The sequence below is a fragment of the Giraffa tippelskirchi genome, chromosome 9 (genome assembly GCF_054371585.1).
Source record: "Giraffa tippelskirchi isolate mGirTip1 chromosome 9, T2T-mGirTip1v1.2.pri, whole genome shotgun sequence".
NCBI classification, from domain to species: domain Eukaryota; kingdom Metazoa; phylum Chordata; class Mammalia; order Artiodactyla; family Giraffidae; genus Giraffa; species Giraffa tippelskirchi.
The window spans coordinates 136390914-136410024 of NC_137283.1; the positions used below are offsets into that span (position 1 = coordinate 136390914).

The 19111-nt window shown below is 41.2% G+C and overlaps 2 protein-coding genes across 8 annotated transcripts in view; one reads left to right on the forward strand and one right to left on the reverse strand.

Annotated features, from left to right (window-relative positions):
- The window catches only part of LOC145521926 (uncharacterized), a 73631-nt gene extending 68275 nt beyond the window's left edge, over positions 1–5356 (forward strand). The window contains exon 4 of the mRNA XM_081530887.1: positions 5118–5356. Within this exon, the coding sequence (XP_081387013.1) occupies positions 5118–5217 (100 nt within the window). The 3' untranslated portion in view covers positions 5218–5356. The remainder of the gene's footprint in view (positions 1–5117) is intronic.
- A 10117-nt stretch (positions 5357–15473) lies between these two features.
- SGK1 (serum/glucocorticoid regulated kinase 1) overlaps positions 15474–19111 on the reverse strand; it is a 111230-nt gene continuing 107592 nt past the window's right edge. For all 7 annotated transcript variants that reach the window (XM_081530689.1, XM_081530690.1, XM_081530691.1 and 4 more), the window contains 6 exons: positions 18869–18981; positions 18413–18536; positions 17878–17973; positions 17259–17414; positions 17066–17155; positions 15474–16670 (listed from right to left, as the gene is read on the reverse strand). In XM_081530689.1, coding sequence (XP_081386815.1) covers positions 16503–16670; positions 17066–17155; positions 17259–17414; positions 17878–17973; positions 18413–18536; positions 18869–18981 — 747 coding nt within the window. In that variant the 3' untranslated portion in view covers positions 15474–16502. The remainder of the gene's footprint in view (positions 16671–17065; positions 17156–17258; positions 17415–17877; positions 17974–18412; positions 18537–18868; positions 18982–19111) is intronic.

A 19111-nucleotide genomic window follows, 5' to 3' on the forward strand; every position in this document is an offset into this window, starting at 1 on the left:
TTTTAGTCATATCCAACTTTTTGTGACCCGTTGGACTGTAGTCCGCCAGACTCCTTTGTCTATGGGGATTCTCCAGGTGAGAATGCTGGAGTGGGTTGCCATGAGCTCCTCCAGGGGATCTTCTCAACCCAGGGATCGAACCTGTGTCTCCTGTGGCTCCTGCATTGCAGATGGATTCTTTACTGCTGAGCCACTAGGGAAGCCTGCTTATACATATATCCTATTGATTCTGTTTCTCTGGGGAACTCTAATAACTCCGGGATCACTACCAAGATTTCACTGTCTCCTCAGATTGCATCAGCCTCCCTTTGATTTCCGCCCATTTCTAGTTCTGTGCTGCCACACAGCATGGCAAGACACGACTAATTCTGCTTCTGCACAAAATTTTTGTAGGCAGGTACCATGCTGTCCATTTACATACCCCCTTCACTCCCCTCTCAAACCAAGTATCTCCCCAAACTCCTCCTTTCCCGGCTAGATAGTTGCTATATTTGCTTATGGAACCTGCTTTCACTAACTTTGCCATCTTGCTCCTTTCCATCTGAATGGTTTTCTTGGAATACGTTGCTGTTGATAGAAACAAAATTTTCTTCTCTTGGTATTATTTATTGTTAAAAAAGGTGGAGGGGAGAACTGGCTTTTTTTTTTTTGACACAATATTTCTGTTAAGAGCCATTTGATTTTTGGAAGCTTCATTTGCACTTAACTCATACTGAAAATGTGAAAATGCAGTCAATTAAGTTGGCTAATGTTCACATGTACAATTTTTTTTAATTAATTAATTTTTTTTGGCTATGCTGGGTCTTCATTGCTGCGTGGCCTTTCTCTAGCTGTGGCGAGCTGGGGCTGCTCTCCCTTATGGTGCCACTCTTGGACTGAGTTGCTCCACGGCATGCGGGATCTTCCCAGACCAGGGATCAAATGCATTTCCGCTGCATTGGCAGGTGGACTTTTATCCACTGCACCGTCAAGGAAGTCTTTCCATAGGCTATTAAGTCCAACATTTTTGTTTGAATAGCTGTGAAGTTGATTCTTTCAAATTTTATCTGAAACTCTCTCTATATATTATAATCATTTTTCATCTTGTGTGATTCAATAATTGTTTTGAATTCTAACTCTCTCATATATCATCTTATAGGTCCTTTTTTGTCTCAAGTTTAAATTTCAGGCTATTGACTTGTTTTGTTCATTCATTTGTTTTGTTGTTTATTTCTTTGTTTTGACTAACTGACCAGTTGTCATCGATGTAAGTACTATCCTCCTTGCTTTTCTAACACAGAGATGTTTTTTAAATGTGTGGGAAGTATTGCACACATGAATGATTCATTCATTCACTCAACAAACACTTAATGATCACTTACCATGTGCCAGGCCCGGGCACTGGGGATTCCACAGAGATCCGCTTGATAAAGTCTCTGCCCTCAGGGAGCTTGCATTCTACAAAGAGACGTAAATAAACGATTGCAGAGCATGGTATAATAAAGGAAGTAAACATGGTGGGGAGACAGAATAATTTCTAAGGGAGCTGCTTTCAACAGAACGGAGAAAACACACCTTCCCCGAAACGTAGAGCAGGTGAGGCTGCCTTCCAGGAAGAAAGTGAAAAGGGAAAGTGAAACTTGCTCAGTCATGTCCGACTCTTTGCAACCCCATGAACTATACAGTCCATGGAATTCTCTAGGCCAGAATACTGAAGTGAGTAGCCTTTCCCTTCTCCAGAGGATCTTCCCAACCAAGGGATTGAACCCAGATCTCCTGCATCGCAGGCAGATTCTTTACCAGCTGAGCCACAAGGGAAGCCCAAGAATACTGGAGTGGGTAGCCTATCCCTTCTCCAGCAGATCTTCCCGACCTAGGGATCCAACCAGGGTCTCCTGCATTGCAGGTAGATTCTTTGCCAACTAAGCTATCAGGGAAGCCTTACAGGAGAGAGAAGAGCAAATGGGAAGTCCTGAGACAGGAAAGACCTTGACCAGTATATCCAGGGCTGAGATGCATGATTTAGTTTGGTCTCTGTCTGTCCTGTTCTGACTCTGACCTTGATGTCCAGCACAGGATTTCTTGGGTTTGCTCATGCCTTCACGTATCAGAGAGCAGAAAGGAGCCATTCCCTGGAGCACAGCCCTGAGTGGAGAACACCAGCAGCTCACCAGCCCTCACCTGGCGAGTGTGAGATGCCTCACTAATGGACCATTTCACGGGACATTTCCACTTGAAAGAGCACGTGAAATCTGAAGTCACAGGCTGAGCAGGCCCAGATACAATGCATAGGTTTTGGAAAGTCTCCGGGACTATCGAAGCTCCATATGCGTGTGCCTCTTGACCCAGGGATAGAACTTGGGTCTCCTGAGGCTCCTGCATTGCAGGCAGATTTCTTATTGCCTGGGTCCCCTGAGACTCCTTCCCTGGTGGCTCAGATGGTAAAGCGTCTGCCTACAATGCGGGAGACCTGGGTTCAATCCCGGGTTCAGGAAGACCTCCTGGAGAAGGAAATGGCAACCCGCTCCAGCTTTCTTGCCTGGAAAATCCCATGGACGGAGGAGCCTGGTAGGCTACAGTCCATGGGGTTGCAAAGAGTTGGACACGACTGAGCGACTTCACTTTCACTTTCGCTCTCCTGAGACTCCTGTATTGCAGGCAGATTCCTAACCTTATTACCTGCTTTCAATCTTCTCATGTCACAGAGATATTATGCCAACTCAGCAGCAAAGTCATCTGGAAAATTAATTTCGAGGTCTCGTGATATCAGGCTCTTGCCCAGGTTAGATCTGTCCTCCAGTTTTCCTTCTTCCCCACATCATATTCGACGAGGAGGACCCACCCTGTGGGCCTTTCTCAAAAGTCCATGATGCAGAGGGAAAAATAGCAAAAATATGGTCAGAGTTCCAGAAGAAGAGAAATATTAATAAAAACTCAGTCAACATGGATTTCCTCCAAGCAGACAGTAGAAAATCATGTGTACTTATTTTAACAGCACTGCTTTGATTCTAGTATTGTTCTGAGAGGGATTTTAACCTCCCTAACTTCCTGTGTAAAAAATGAAGAAACTGACATTAGCAGCCCGCAATTTCTTGATGCCACGTAGAGTAAGGTCCATGATGGCTGGGTGACTGGACATCATAACGAGGGAAATACACTCAGGTCAAGATGAAACATGCTCTGTTTTCATCTGTCACTCTGCTGACTGGGAAGCAGTAGAAATATCAGAATCTCTGGGGTCTGCAGGACTGACCTGAGGCCTGTCTTTGCTGTTTACTGTCTCTATGGAAACGTTATTTGCCCTTGCTAGCCCCAGGGTTTCTCCATAACTCAGGAATGACAGTACTTACCTGATGAAATAAGATAATGTATCTACAGTGCTTAATACATAGGTAGGTTTCACCAGATGTTAGCTCTTTCATCTTTCCCTCCCTTCTGAGCTATTTTGAGTTATGTCCAGGACTGTGTATACTTTCAGTAGGACAGAAAACTCTCTTATAATTGGAACAACATTTGATACATTTCCTCTGCTCATACATAAGGGGGAATATCTGTCTGCAAGGCAAGCCTTCCAACAATGTGGAGAAGACTTCTCTGTTCCCATTGTTTGGCTATCCAAAAGTAGCCATTCTTTCTGATGGTGTTTAAAGAGACAACCCAAGAAGTAAGAGCCATGTGTTTTAGCTTCATTTCTGCTTTTAACTAGTTATGAGACCTAAGATAACCAATTAAGTTTTGCCTCCTCCTTCATTAGACCAGTTGAATTTGAAGATCTGTCTAAGCCCAACTCTTAGTCTATTAAATAAGAATTTCAGTATAGTCACTAGATGTCTTGGGATTGTGAGTAGCTTGTATCTGCATTCAAAGACAACAATGTTATACACTATGCTCTTAAAAACACTAATTTCTGCCTGCTTTCACATATTTACATTTTTAAAAATTATTTTAAACTTTTTGTACCATTTTAGGGGCCAGTGAAATATAAGTGATACATTAATAATCATGGGACCTTTGATTAGATGATATTTTAGGCAAAGTATTAATCACATATTATGTATCGTGCACTGTAATATTCATGGCTTTCCCTCATCAAGGTAGGTATCATCATTATTTCCAATTTATAGAAAAGAAAAACTGAGTATCAGGGAGAGAAAATTATTTGATTAAGATCACAAGGCTAGTAAGAGAACACAGCTTTATTTGGTGTTTCTGACTTGACATTTCACTGCTTCACACAATTATGCGGTAACATGGAGAGCACTCTTCTTCCTGCTGATTGTCAGAATTAATTTAAACAAAAGAGCTTCAATGTCTTCCACTGCAAACCCACTGCCCCCCAGACACCCAGATGTATATGAGGAAAAGTTAGACTCTTGATATTTAAAAAAGAACAACAACATTAAAAACCACAGCGAAACAAATATTCTCATTTTCTGAGCTAAGTAAGGCAATAACTTTTGTACTGTGAATAAAAACGTTGCCTGCCTACCTGGCACCAGAGGATGTTGCAGCCAACAAGTCACTACTTGCCACCCCCCACCTCGCCCCCCACCATGGTGAGCCCTGAGGGAAATGAGGATGACGACAGCGGGTTACTAGCTGGCAAGCCCTCACCCACGCCCAAAGACGCACCCAGAGGGCACTTGCAATGGAAAAGAACAGGATGCTGACCCTGGGTGGCTAAGGCGCAAGTCAAAGGAATGATTTCAGTGAGCCCAGCCTCTTACATCTTCCCAAACAGGGAAAAGGGCTAAACTCATTAACTCCAGATATCTGGTTTTCTTTAATTAACAGTAATCATTTGAAGCTCTGACTATCTAGACTTTGTTGCAAATACTCCTATATATCCTGGCTCCTCCCTTACCTCTTCAGAGCAGAGTTATCTGAGGGGCTGCATCTTGGGCTTAAGTCTTCAGTTTTGTCTGCTGAACAAAATATAATTCTCAACTTCTAGGTTGTGCTTTTTATATGTTTCAGTTGACAGTGTGATTATTTTAATTATTATGCAGGTCTTTGACTAGATTGAAAACTCCCTGAAGGCAGGGACCTTGTTCCTTTTTGCTTGTCATTCTGTCACTAACACTAAGCTCAGAGCCTAACACTGAAACATACTCGGTAATTTTTCTTTTTAATTAAAGCAGTGCTTCGCATATGAATGAGCGAAATATAACAAGAAAAGCTTCAGATGTGAACTCAGCAATTTTAAGCACAAGTTATGGACAAGTCAATAAGGAATAGGATGGTTCCAAAAACACTCCCAGCTTCTCTCTTCATGTTAAATCACAGACTGTTTATCAAACACCTGGGTTGCAGTTCTCATGAGGACAACTACAAAAGGTGAAGCATTCTGAGTAAAACATGAATTCATGACCTAAAATTTGGCTTTTTTTTTCCTTCTGTCTTGACTTATCAAAATAAAATTCACTGGAAATACTTCATATAAACAATATTTATAAATAAAAAATCTAAGAGAAATATACTGAATGTGAACAAAATGCCTCAGTAACAGACAGGTGATAAAGGTAATATTTACCCCGGACAAGGGGAAGCGACCTAAGAGTCAGGCATCATTGCGTCCACTGGGTGGCGCTGCAGACTGATGCTGACCACTTAAAGAGTGTCAGAGAATTTCTACAGTTACCCTGTGTGTAAAAGTTTCTTCTTTCATTTGATTCTCACAACAGCTCTATGAGGAATGTAGCCTGTGTATTCCTATCCCTTAAACACCGACTTTAGACGCCATTAATCATTAGAAACCGCCTTTCTGGAGATTTTTAATACATATTAATGGAGATTTTCTCTTTAAAATGGCCCATTCACCTTTGAGCTGCGTATTCCAAAGTTATTTATTGGTAACCTTTGGTTCCTTTCTCCACTTTCAAGTGTCTCTCTCAAAATGACAGTCTCTGTGGAAGGGAGACTGAAATAGCTGGGCTACACATTCCTGGGGGTGACGTGGGGTTCACTGCTCCGTAAAGATACCGGGGTACTCACAAGGCGCCCCAAGGTCTGGTGTCAGAGCCATGGGCATTTATTAATTTAAACTTTTTAGGGGTTTTATTTTAACATTTGCAAGAAGGGAATGGAAAAATTTTACCATTTGCCTCACTAGTCTAATAACATAAAATGAGTTAATATGTAATGGTGGGAAGTGTTCTGTAAATGTAGGTTTTCATTACTTTCTCTAGAAACTTACTCCATTTTCATTAAAATTCTTCCCATTCTTTAATGATGTTCAAATGATGAGTTCCATACTGAAGACTCTCTTAGCCTTTCAGACCCGAAGGTGGCAACTTGCTGTTGTCTGATCATTAGTTAACTAATCAATAGCAGTATATTTTTTTGGTATTTTCTTTTATTGGACTTCCCTGGTGGCTCAGACGGTAAAACATCTGCCTACAATGCAGAGACCTGGGTTCAATCCCTGGGTCGAGAAGATCTCCTGGAGAAGGAAATGGCAACCCGCTCCAGTATTCTTGCCTGGAAAATCCCATGGACGGAGGAGCCTGATAGGCTACCGTCCATCGGGTTGCAAAGAGTCGGACACAACTGAGCGACTTCACTTTATTACCTTTATAGTTTAATCTTTTGTATTTAGGTCATTTTCAATCTAAATGGGGTTTATTTTTAAATATCATGTGAAATAGAGATCTAACTTATTTTTCTTCAAATAATGAGCTAAATTTCCTAAAATCATTTAGTAAATATTCTGTTTTCTCCAAAAAAAATCCTTTTAGATTTACACTGGAAATTTACTGAACATAAATTTTGGGAGGATCAATATCTTTGCAAAATTATGACATCCGGTCCACTAACATAATATATATAACATAATAGAGCTATATATTTTTTCTCTATAAACAAAAAAATTTTTCTTTCCCATACTAAAAGTTAGAACTTTCATTGCTGGTAGAGAAACACTGATTTGTATAGGTAGATACTGGATGTGGCATTCTTGATGAGCTTCAAAACAGGTTTTATAGTTTGTTGATCCCTTTGGCATTTCTGTGTAAATAATTACAGCATCTGCAGCCATGACAATGTTGTCTTTTCTTTCCTGATTCTTACACTTCTTATGTCTTTTTCTAGTTTTGTTTTTATTTGTTTTGCATGGTTGGGACCTTGAAAACTATGTGGAATATGTTGAATAATGACAGGGATTCGTGTTATCAGACTCTCCTTTTCTCTCATCTCTCTCTTATCACTTTCTCTCCCTCTATTTCTCTATCTCTCTGTCCCTTTCTTCATTGTGGGATTTTCATTTAAACAGAGTTTAAAAAATGGTGAAATAGAGACTTGCATTTTCTCTGTTTAGTAATATCTTTTTTGTTAATTAATAATCAGCCTACAATTTATGGGTTGCAGCTGGAAGTGTGGGCATGCCTGAGAATCTGAGCACACAAGACTGTTCTCCATGCTTCCAAAGACACACAGCGAGAGGAGCTGATTGGAAGCCACGTTTTAGGTTATGAAACTTATAGACAGAAGGTCTTCGTGGTCCCAGCTCCTCACTCCCCAGGCAAGTACCAAAAACACCATTATCTACTGTCTTGTTAAATTAAAATACATTTTTCGCACTCTGACACATTACCTCAGATCTTCTACAGTACAAGAGAAGTGCTTTTAGTCCTAATTTGGGAGAAAAGAAACCAAGGCTCAGAGAGACTGGGTTTCAAGAATTAGATATTTTCCAAATTTATTACACTGTCCTCCCTCAACATATCTCTTCTTGGCTTCCTGTTCTTTGGGGCCCAGGAGAGCCTGGCCACCTTTTCCCTTGTTCTTTTATAGAAAATAGAAAACTTTTTAGATGGTTATAAATAATGTGTGAGTCAAAGAATGGTCTGCTGTAAAGAGGGCGCCTTAAATATTCCTGGATCATAAACCAGGGAGCCTCTCTGCTTCCTTTCCAAAGCTGGTGATGGATTTCTGATGGACATTGGGTCCACCAGGTGTGTGCATACGATTAGAAGCTAGGAACAGTCTCTGTCAAGCTGGAGTGATGGATTTTGTGTTATCTAATGCCAAACTGGATTTCCCAGGTGGCTCAGTGGTAAAGAACCCACCTGCCACTACAGGAGACTAAGGAGACACAGGGTTCAATCCTTGCAGGAAGATCCCCTGGTAGAGGAAATGACAGCTCATCCCAGTATTCTTGCCTGGAGAATGCCCATGGACAGAGGAGCCTGGCAGGCTACAGTCCTTGGGGTTGCAAAGAGTAGGACACAACTGAGCATGTACAGCACAACGCCAAACTAGTGTCCACGTAAGCTTCCTTCCTCACTGCTTCATGGTTGGGAGAAGCAGAGCTTTCAGTCCTCAGTTTCTGGGATTTTGCTTATAGTTGTGTTGCTCCTGTATGAACAGACAAGAATGCAAAAGAAAGGATGGCCCATTGAATTTTACATAATTGCACATGACATTAGACTATAACACTTGCAGAAGTTTCTGGCCGTAGACTCATTTCACTTGGCCAACTAGTGGTTTTTGGTTTTGATTTTAACTATGATTTTAATTTCAACGCTTTTAAGAGAAAACGCATGTTCATGGCTTCTTTTGTCTTAATCTAATCTGATTTACAGCCCTGGCTCCTGAAGGCACAGAGTTTATGACCCCTGGAGCTAGTAGTGACTCCCGTGTCCTGACATTTTTATGGCTCTATGATATTGGAAAGGATAGGATAGTTGATGGAAAGAATGACTTGAAGGAATGTAGGCATGGTTGGAAGGGAAAGTATTATCCCCCTCCTCAGGTCACTTTTATGAAAACATTCAGGTATGCTGTAGGCACGAAACAGCTATCTAGTAACTGAAAAATCAAGATGATTCTTAGCTGGATTAAAAAGGGTGTAGCCAGAGTGAAGTTGCTGAGCAGTGAGGTTTTCAGCACTGTGGATCAGGCAAAAGTCATGCATAGCTGCAAAGGGCAACCTTGAAAGTCAAGTCCCCTGTCTCAGTGAGCTTACTGTTTTGTTTGTTCTGCAACATGAAACCAGATTGCTGTGTCTTCATTTCACCAGATGAAAAAGTTGACAAGCGGTATAAGAGTTGCATTACACAGAAATTTTTTAAGCCCTAAACTCACGCAAGTGAGATTTTGAACTTTTAAAAAGTATGAACAATTAGGACACCTTAAAAAAAAAATCAACCAGCAATCAAGACACTTCCTCTGTCCTGCCTTTAAAATCCTAATTCTGTGTTATTGGAAGCCTGTATGCTTGCCTATGCACATCAAATTTCTGAAAGGATACACAAAAAAAGCTTACTATTGGTTATCTCCAACAAGGGAAAATTGGGATGAGAATTGCTGAGCATCGAGACAATTGTGAAATTATTACTTATTTTGACCCATCATGTTTTTATTTATTTACTTTAACAACAGCATGTCATCCATTTACATATAAAAAAAGAAAATCTAAGGAAGCATCATGTATTTCACATTCTTTCCTCCTCCCTAATTATCTATTCTTCTGTTTGCTATGATTTTAACAGTTGTCACATATGTTTGAGAGACTGTATTTTCTCTAAACTTATCCCAAATTGTCCATTATTATTAGGTAGCATATAATCTAATTCAAGCATCGGATCTTTTCTGTATGCCCCTTTTCCATGATCTTTCAGAGGAAAATATAATCATTGTTTGCAATTTGGACTCAAAGTTGTTTCCAGATTAACCCTAATTAATCTAATGAAGTGAACGCTGATTAATTATCACCAAAACAAATAGATTTGTCCTGACCTTCACTAGCAACACTGCCACACACTTGAAATCAGATGGCTTAGGTCTGGCTAGGGAAGGCGATGACTTTGGCCTCTGGAATGCCAAAGAGGCAGTAAAATAAGGTTGAGCAGAACCATGTTAAAATCAACCGGATGTCACGAACAAATTGGCAGCCACTCATCTGTTTTATATATGTGTCTGTAAAGTGACACTACGTCTTCATGCTCATAATCCGTGTTCTGCTGTTGACCAGAGTGATTATCTGTCCGTGCGTTTTCTTGCGAACAGTCTGTACCCTCTATATTGTTGTTACAGCATCGTCATCATGCCTGCTGTGGTACAGTAGGCGGGGCACAGAACAGACCACACAGAAAGGAGGAAACCGAGAACCCTGCCTGTCCGAGTGCACGGTTCCCAAGCTATCCAAACACACAAACATAATGCTATAGGTAAACACCGAACAAGCATCTAGGACAGCTCTGTTGTTGCTGCTAGAGTCCTTCACAGAAAAGGTGTGGAAAGCAAACAAAACATATGTGTGTGTGTGTGTGTGTGTGTGTATATATATGTATGAAGCGTATTCTTACAGAGCAAATATGCAGTGGCCAAAGCAAACTAGGAAAGATCATAGGTCAGCCACATGAAGTCTAAGCGATAATAATTTGTTAGTTTTGGTGACTGGCTAACAATTTTCATGCAATGTGAAAACACATTTAACCAGTTTCTCCAATTGGGTTTAATTAATGTGGGTGAGTGTGTTTTTCTTAATAGAAGTGTTGTTCTGATTCACACCAGGTTAGGTTTAACATCATTCTGCTCCCAGTACAAGGCTTGAGGCATATGGAGTAGGATTTGGGGAGCATTTTGATGGATGAGGTGAGAAATGTCTTAACAGGATGAGGGAGAGATTGAGTAAAATGAATAACATCTTGCCTTGCCAAGTACACTGATTGATTATCTATCGGCTGATTCATCACATCCTGGGGATATTGGAGAAACTAGTGGGTGGTTTTTGTCCTAAATGGTATTGTTGCAGCTGAGACAACCACTCCAATAAGTGGAGTCAATTACGTTAAAGACATAAACTACATTAATACATCCTTCTTCTTCCTTCGGTCCCATCAATTCACGAAGTTCCATTGATTTGAGGCCTTCAAAATCTCTCTCTGTCCTTTTTTTCCCATCACCAATGGAATGATTGTCAGAAGTCTCCTAAGGGGCTTCCTTATTATTTTTTTAATCCCAAAGCTCTCCCCACAATTACAACTCCTGCCAAGAGTCACCAGAACATGCCTTTTGATCATTCCTTTTCCTCATGGAAAACCTCCAAGTGTTTAATTTTACTACCTACTGAAATCTAAACTTCACGAGACTTTTAAGAACATCAGTCACAAGGTCCACCTCCCTATTCAAAATGACTTCTCGCTGCTCTTTAATACATTTTCTCCCTATAATCTGCTAAAGAGAAGAGGAAATCGAGAAAAGTAATGAGTGGGGAAAGATGAAATTAACTAGCATTTTAAAATTCCAGTTCCTTCTGACCTTGTCTCATGCATAACTGTGAAAAAACAGGCAGGGGATGCATGATTCCCCCCTAAAGAAACTGAAGTTAGGAGATGTTTGCCCAAGTTACTACTTGCCCAGTGTCACAAAGTGGGTTGGGGGAGCTGGGATTCTGACCTAGGTCTTCCTGAGACCCACCCTTTTTCCAATACTCCATTCATTGTGCTTATGCAGGTTGCCCTCTGGCATCCCCACCTCAACTCTCCAGACCTGGAATGCCCTACTTTCTGGCTCAACTTCAAGATCCAGTTCCTCAGACAATCTACCTGGACCCTCAAGATCTCCCGAAGCTTCTCTGTCCCAAACTCCCTGAAAATGTAACCCCATTACTTGACCCCCAAACTGGATAAGATGTTTTTCCTTTGGGTTCCCCTAACATCCTATTTTTATCACACCATATGTTTTTCAATTTTATTTATTTATTCTTGGCTGTTCTGGGTCTTTGTTGCAGTGCATGGGCTTTCTCTAGTCGTGGTGAGTGTGGGCTCCTCTCTAGTTGCGCTGCATGAGCTTCTCATCACGGTGGCTTTTCTTATTGCAGAGCACAGGCTCTAGGTGTGTGGGCTCAGTGGTTGTGGTATACTGGCTTAGTTACTGAGTAGCATGTGGAATCTTCCTGGACCAGGGATGGAACCTTTGTAGCTTGCATTGGCAGGCAGATTCTTAACCACGAAGGAAATTCCATATTTTTTTAATAAACATATTTATTGATATATAACAAGCATATAGAAAAGTCACATAAGTATTTAGCTTGATGATATATCAAAAAGCAAAATCAGGCCTGAAACCACCAAGATCAAGAAATTACCAGCAAGTGACCAGAAAACCAGCCCCCTCACTTACCTGCTTAATTTTTATCTCCATTCTTCCCTCCCCAAAGGCAATCAGATCCTGACTTCTATACAGCTTTGTTTTGTTTGTCTGCTTTCGAATTTTATATAAATCAAATCATACAGTGTGGTTTCTATGTCTATGAGGTTTATTCCCTGTAATTGTATATAGCAATTATCCATTTGTTTTTATTATAATATGGTATTACATTATATAAATTCATTTTACTAATTATATTTATTTTGCTGTTGGTAGACATTTTGAACTGTTGCCATTTTGAGACTCATATAAATAGTCCTACTGTGAATATCATTGCAAACTTTTTATTGAATATATGTACACTCTTTGGGGTGCATATACCATGGAGTGAAACTACTGGGTCATAAGTTATAAATATATTCATCTTTATTTAGTAGAAAATGCCAAACATTTTTCCAAAATGGTTGTACTGATTTATACTCTCACTGTAATGTGTATTTCCAGCTGCATCTCATCTTCATCAACAACTTATAAATGTCTACGTTATAATTGCAAATTCTTTTTTTTTTTTTTTGTCACACCACACAGCATGTGGAACTTCTCTGACCAGGGATCGAACCCACAGTGAAAGCATGGAATCTTAACCACTGGACCACCAGGGAAGTTCTATAATTGAAACTTCTTTCTTTCTCCCTCCCCACCCCACTTTCTCTTTTTCTCTCGTTACCTTAGCATGACACTTAGAAGGTATCTGAGTAAAAGTAAATGACTAACAAGCACAAAAGTGTTGGCTTCTATATTCTTGTCACTTAAGAGGTGACATTATGCAGAATAGTGTAGTGGTTACAAGCATAGGCTTTGGGACCAGACTATCATGATTTGACTTCTAACCTCACCATATCCCCTCAAATTACCTTTCTGTGCTAATTTCTTCACTTTGACATCGGGGGGGGGGTGTCAATGAATTTTGTATAAAGCACTTAGAGCAACGCCTGGCATATAGTATGAATTCTATAGTATTAACTATTCGTGTTGTCTAATTCTTAAGGCTTATATCCTTTTAGACTTCCTAGAAACAGAATCTCTAGGGAGATTCTAGTAACCTAGAGAGTTTAGAAGCCTGATTTAGGCAGCCAACTCCACAGAGAACTTCTAGACTTCTGAGATTCCCTTTAGCCCTCATTCTCCACCGGCCTTATACCATAGGTGGGTGCCCCAAGTAGATGGCAAATTCCCTAAGCATGATACTTGAGTTATTTTCATGGCAGCAGTGGTTTCAAAGTCCCACTTCAATTTGTGGGAATCTTAGCTGAACACATTCCCCCTAAATCCATATTTGAACAGCTACACAGCTGAAAACCTATGGAGAAGTGAATTGTTCCTTTTATCCACCATCATGCTCAAATGTAGTTTCAAATGCTAACAAAGATGTGTCCCACACCCCTAGATAACAGATACTTCTGCACATGTACTACTTGACATCATAGTGTTTAGTAAATATTCGCTTTTTTTTTTTTTTAATATATTGATCCCTTGTTCTTTCTACACTTCCCTGTTCTGGCCCTGTTCCCTTCCCACCCACTTGTGTTTGATCTAATCTCCTCCTGTTTGTGTGACAACACTTGGGTCTCCTCTGGCTCTTTTCTGCTCTCCAGCAATGTAAATCAGATCTTACATAGCAACTGACTGAAGCCAGAAGCCACATTTCTACCCTCAAAAGATTAAAAAGCTTTGTAATCCATGATTAGCTCCTCTGAGTTATGTCTACTTAGATGGGAGAATGCCATCTGAAAGACCCATGTTCAGATAAAAATGAGTACTTATTGTTCATAGAGGGGCTCTTAACTGTTATTCAGCATGAGAATGAAGGGAAGATACACAGAAAGCCTTTCTGTCAGGACTAGCATTAACCTTTTAATAGGACTTTATAGATTTTCTTTATCATTGTAGTTGACTTTTGAGCTTCCCAGGTGGCGCTAGTAATAAAGAATCCGCCTGCCAATGCAGGAGACATAGGAGTCACAGGTTTGATCCCTGGGTGGGGAAGATCTCCTGGAGGAGGGCATGGCAACCCATTCCAGTATTCTTGCCTGGAGAATCCCCATGGACAGAGGAGCCTGATGGGCTACAGTCCATGGGGTCACAGAGTTGGACATGACTGAGGTGACTTAGCAAGCACATAGTTGACTTTGGCATTTGTGGTAGGTGAGGGGTTTAAAATGCAGCTAGTGTCTGGAGGGAAGAGCAGTAACTCAAATGCAGAGCTTGATCAAGGGCTACCCTTCAGCAAGATATAAGAGCCATGATAAAAGGGAAAGCGACTCTCCCCAGGGAAATCCCTGTGCAAACTGAGAGGTCAAGATAAAGGGTGTGCAGTAAGCTTAGAGCAGCAGCAAGACCAACTATTGGAGGATCCCATGTATGCGAGGACCATGTGGAAGGCCTAGAAAAGAGAAAAAGTCCAAACCACTTGTGTGCAAGATGATGATCTCCTACAATGCTATTTTCCCTTCTCCCACAGGAACTATTCCAGTGGGCTGAACACAGGTGGGCCCACGCAGTGCCGGGTGCATACTAGCTCCATAGAGGCTTCTGATCCAAGTCAGGGATGTGTCCCTTCAGGCTCCTTCTTGGAGCTGACACTGGACTCAGTTCGGCTGTGGTTACTCTCAGGAACCAGGAGTCCTGCCGGCTCAGCATTTTGGGAACATAGCCACTTATCCTCGTCCTCTTTTGTGGCATTCTCCCAAACTTGCAGACTATTATCTAGATTTCCATTTCAATAAACTGCTTTATTGACCAAGTCTGCCTTTCCCATCAGGCTCTGTAAAGGCAGAGATGTGTCAGCTTTGCTCTTGCTTTATCTCCAGTACTTAGAATAGAGCCTGGCCCAGTGAAGGCACTCAAGTATTTGTTAAAGAATTACCTGTTACTTCAGACAAGTCAAAGGTCGGGACAAACAGCCAACTTCACAGGGCAGGCAATAAACATAGGGAACATTACTTCATGACTGTCCTTGAGGCAGTTAAATGGACAAGGATTTGTTTGGATGGATTTGTGGATAAGGACTGACATCATAAAATGCTGGTAAAGCCCCCAGATAGAAATTGGCTTTAGGGAATTCCCTGGTGGTCCAGTGATTAGGACCCAAGAGCTTCCACTGCCAGGGGCACGGGTTTGATCCCTAGTTGGGGAACTAAGATCCTGCAAACCGCACAGTGTGGCCTGAAAAAAAAAAAAGGACTTTAAGACTGCCCTATTCTCTTCTGGAGTCAGAAGCTGATGCTTCTGGAGGAAGCGAGCCACTGTCAATCACAGCAGCATTTCCCTGGTTTTCAATTTTAAATGGATCTACTATTGTTCCCTTAACTGAAATATACAAAATAACACACATGACACAATTTCTGTAAATATTTTTCAAGGTTTTATTGCAAACCAAAGTTGGTTTATCACACACACAAAAAGGTGTGTGGTAGGAAGGGGAGAAAGAATTGTACATATTATAACCATGTTAATTACAGTACATTAAAATGGTGGTTTACATTACAAATAAGCCTGTAAGTTTAAATATACTAGTGTTATAACCCAATGTACAGACTTTCTTTATACAATACATACAATTATCAGGAATGCCAAAAAAAAAACAAACCACAACATAAATAATGCCCATTTTATAGGTGACATTTTAAACAATGAAAACACCAGGCTCTGACTGACAACTGGGGCATTGGTCCATAAAAACCCTTTCTAAAAATAGAAATATTTGTAGCAGCAATGCTTTCTTTAAGCATCTGGATACAAGTCATTGCAAGACCATTTTCAATAAATTTTAGTTATTAACTATATCTTACAAAAAAAAAAAAGTCTACACATAAATTTATCTTCCAAATATGGAAGAAACAAACAATGTCCCACGTTGTAGTGTCCTGCAAGTGTCACATTGATGCTTATAACTGAGTCCTTCTGTAAGCAAGCATACCACACTCATACGGCAGATCACACAGGGAGTCCACAAGGAGAAACAAAGAACGAAAACACTCGGCAACAGGAAAGCTTTGGAGCTAACACGATCTCATCAGAAAAGGCACATTTCATAAGATTCATTATCATGGCCTGGACAGACCTCCAGAAGCTCCTTCTCAGAACAGCGTCCGCCTGCCAATGAGACCACTGCATCTGTCTCGGGCAGCCCTCTACTGCTCATTTCAGAGATAGCACCACTTTGGAAGGAAGAATAAAGAGGAAAATCTCACAAGCTCACTGAGGAGGATGTGCTCTTCGAAAAGCTTCCAGCAAACAGTGTGCAATAAGACTGCCAAGATGTGCAAGCTTCCAGGGATGTGCAAATTCTCTTTTAAGATGTCCTGTCAGCTGGCAGCTCTGCCAAAAGGTTAACTAAAAAAACCCTTTGCAACCAACCCTAAGACCCTTCAGAGGAAAGAGTCCATGGGAGGTGCATAGGAAAAGCCCAGGAAGGCCTCAGCTGCTTCCTTGACGCTGGCTGTGAGAAGGAGGCTGTCCGGGGACCGGCCGATGGAGTTGGGGACTGGCTCTTCGGTGAACTCAGGATCAAAGTGCCGCAGGTCACTGGGTCCGCTCTGTTGCAGGAAGAGGAAAAAAAAAAAACAAAAACATGCTCCATGTCAAGAATTCACAGTGGAGACAAGGCGGGGAAATTCTTGTGCAAGCTTTAGGCACTATATAGAGACCATCACAAACCATTTCAAGCACAAAACCCACAGGCCACGTAAAGTTTAAACTATGAAGGTCATGTTTTCTTTCTTTCGCTGCTTTAATTTATAAATGTGTTGGAAAATTATGTGAGCTTCATTGAGGTACAAGTTCTACTTTTTCTGTGGGTAAAATAATGGTTTACAAATAAAATATCTGCCAATTTATTCCTTGGGGAGCCCCCCACCCCCACCAGTGCCATCAACTCCGACTTAAAAGAGAAGCCCTTGGGTTTCCATACATGCACAAGAGAGCTACTCACCACATTTGGGTTAAAAGGGGGAGTAATCTTCTTATTAATGAGATCTTCCCAGTTAATTAGGGAGAAGAAGACATGATTCTTAATCTCCATCTGTTGAGAAAGAAACACGAATTTAGATGCCTGAAATTCAAGAAGGGCAGTGAGGTCTAGTGCTCTATCCAGACAGCCCAGGAAGACAGGAAAAGTGACTCACAAAGTCATCCTTGGCACCCAGCCTCTTTGTCCTGTCCTTCTGCAGGAGGCCTTCCAGGACGTGTCTTGCAGAGTTTGTAATATTTGGCTTCAACTGGAGGGGCTTGTTCAGAATGTTGTCGTACATCTCAGCTGTGTTTCGGCTATAAAAGGGAGGCTGAAAGAAGGGGAAGGATTACTTACTAGTCAACTAGAAGTTCTGGAGAGCATTCATCACCAATAAAGACTCAGACTGTAATGCATGAAGCTGGATTTGACAGTCTATCACTTGATAGGTTTTCTTTGCCCTGGATTTTTCAGTGTCTATATTTTGCCACCCTGATGGGGGAGGGAGGCAGGGTAAGTGTTAATAAGCCATGTTTCTCACTCTCACATACATTAAGTGTGGTCAACCCTAGTAAAGTGTGAACTTACAAAAGAAAAATCCACTAGGTAAGGGTTTATCCTCAGACACCTATATTTAGCCAATTTGCCTGTCACATCAGCATTTGTTAAGCTTACTCATAAAGGGCAAGACATGATGATCAAGTCTACAATAGGGTTTGTGTGCCTAGATGAGTCTGGAGGGAGAAATGTATCAACCCAGAGCAATATTCCCCTATTCTCAATGGGCTACTCACCAGGCCATACAGCATCTCATATAAGACGGCCCCCAGGCACCACCAGTCCACGGTTCTATCATAGGGCTGCTTATGAAGCACCTCAGGCGCCAGATACTGAAAGACCAGGAAAAGAGAGTTTAGAGCTCCTGAAACCAGGCACTGCCAAGACCAGGGGTGCGCCTTCAAAGGGCTGAGACACACTGGGTCTACTTGGAGGATATATTTCTCTAGACTACTTCCTGATAAAACTGATGCCTTTGAGGCTGACTGTCCACTTACATGTCCTGATATTTAGAAAGCTAGTAGGTACCCCTCAGCTATCTTGAGAATTTAGAAACCTTCTATGACCATGGATCTTATCAACAGCTCATTTTAATTAAAGCAACATGAGGCTTTGGAATTTCTCATGCTTCCAAGAGTAAATGTATTTTACTTGCACTGAACTGGACTAGAACACTTCTAAGGATACTCTTTCAGTAGTTAAAGGCACTAGTGCAATGATCTCTTCCTGGAGGAGTGGGTAGACCAGGCACCAAATTAACAGTATGCCTACCTCGGGCGTGCCGCAGAAGGTGGACGTCGTGCCATTGTGTTCAATGTTCTCCTTGCAGAGTCCAAAGTCAGTAAGGACAATGTGTCCTTGTGAATCTAGCAAAATATTCTCTGGTTTTAAGTCTCTGTTTTAAAAAAAAAGTAGTCAAATTAATTTCACTGCATGAGTAATTCTCTGTAGAGATCATTGCTAGGGCTATTAGAAGTACTTTATATTCACTGTAGTTGTGTTAGTAAATCTAAAAGGGAGTCCTTGTTCTGTTAATCTATTCTGAATTAGGCACAATCTGTATTGGCTAGTTGCCTAGTGGAAGGGAGTCAAGACCAGTCACATGCTGGAGATCTGGTTTTAGGTGAACAAGTTATGCCTAAACACAAATTATTTTAAGGTGCTGTCAAAGGCTGGGCTATGGTCTCCTTTACACCAGAAGGGCACCGTAAGAGCTCTTCAACTCACCTATAAACGATGTTCAGAGAGTGCAGGTAACCCAAGGCACTGGCTATTTCAGCAGCATAGAATCGAGCCCGTGGTTCCAGGAAGCATCGCTCCCTCTGGAGATGGTAGAACAACTGTAGAAGACAGAACAGAGTTAGCCTGGGTTGCCAAGTCAGAGGACAATGCATTGAATCAGTTTTGACATATATATAACTAAAGAGGACAATGGCAGGAAGCAGCCCTAAATAGTCTATTAACTATCTG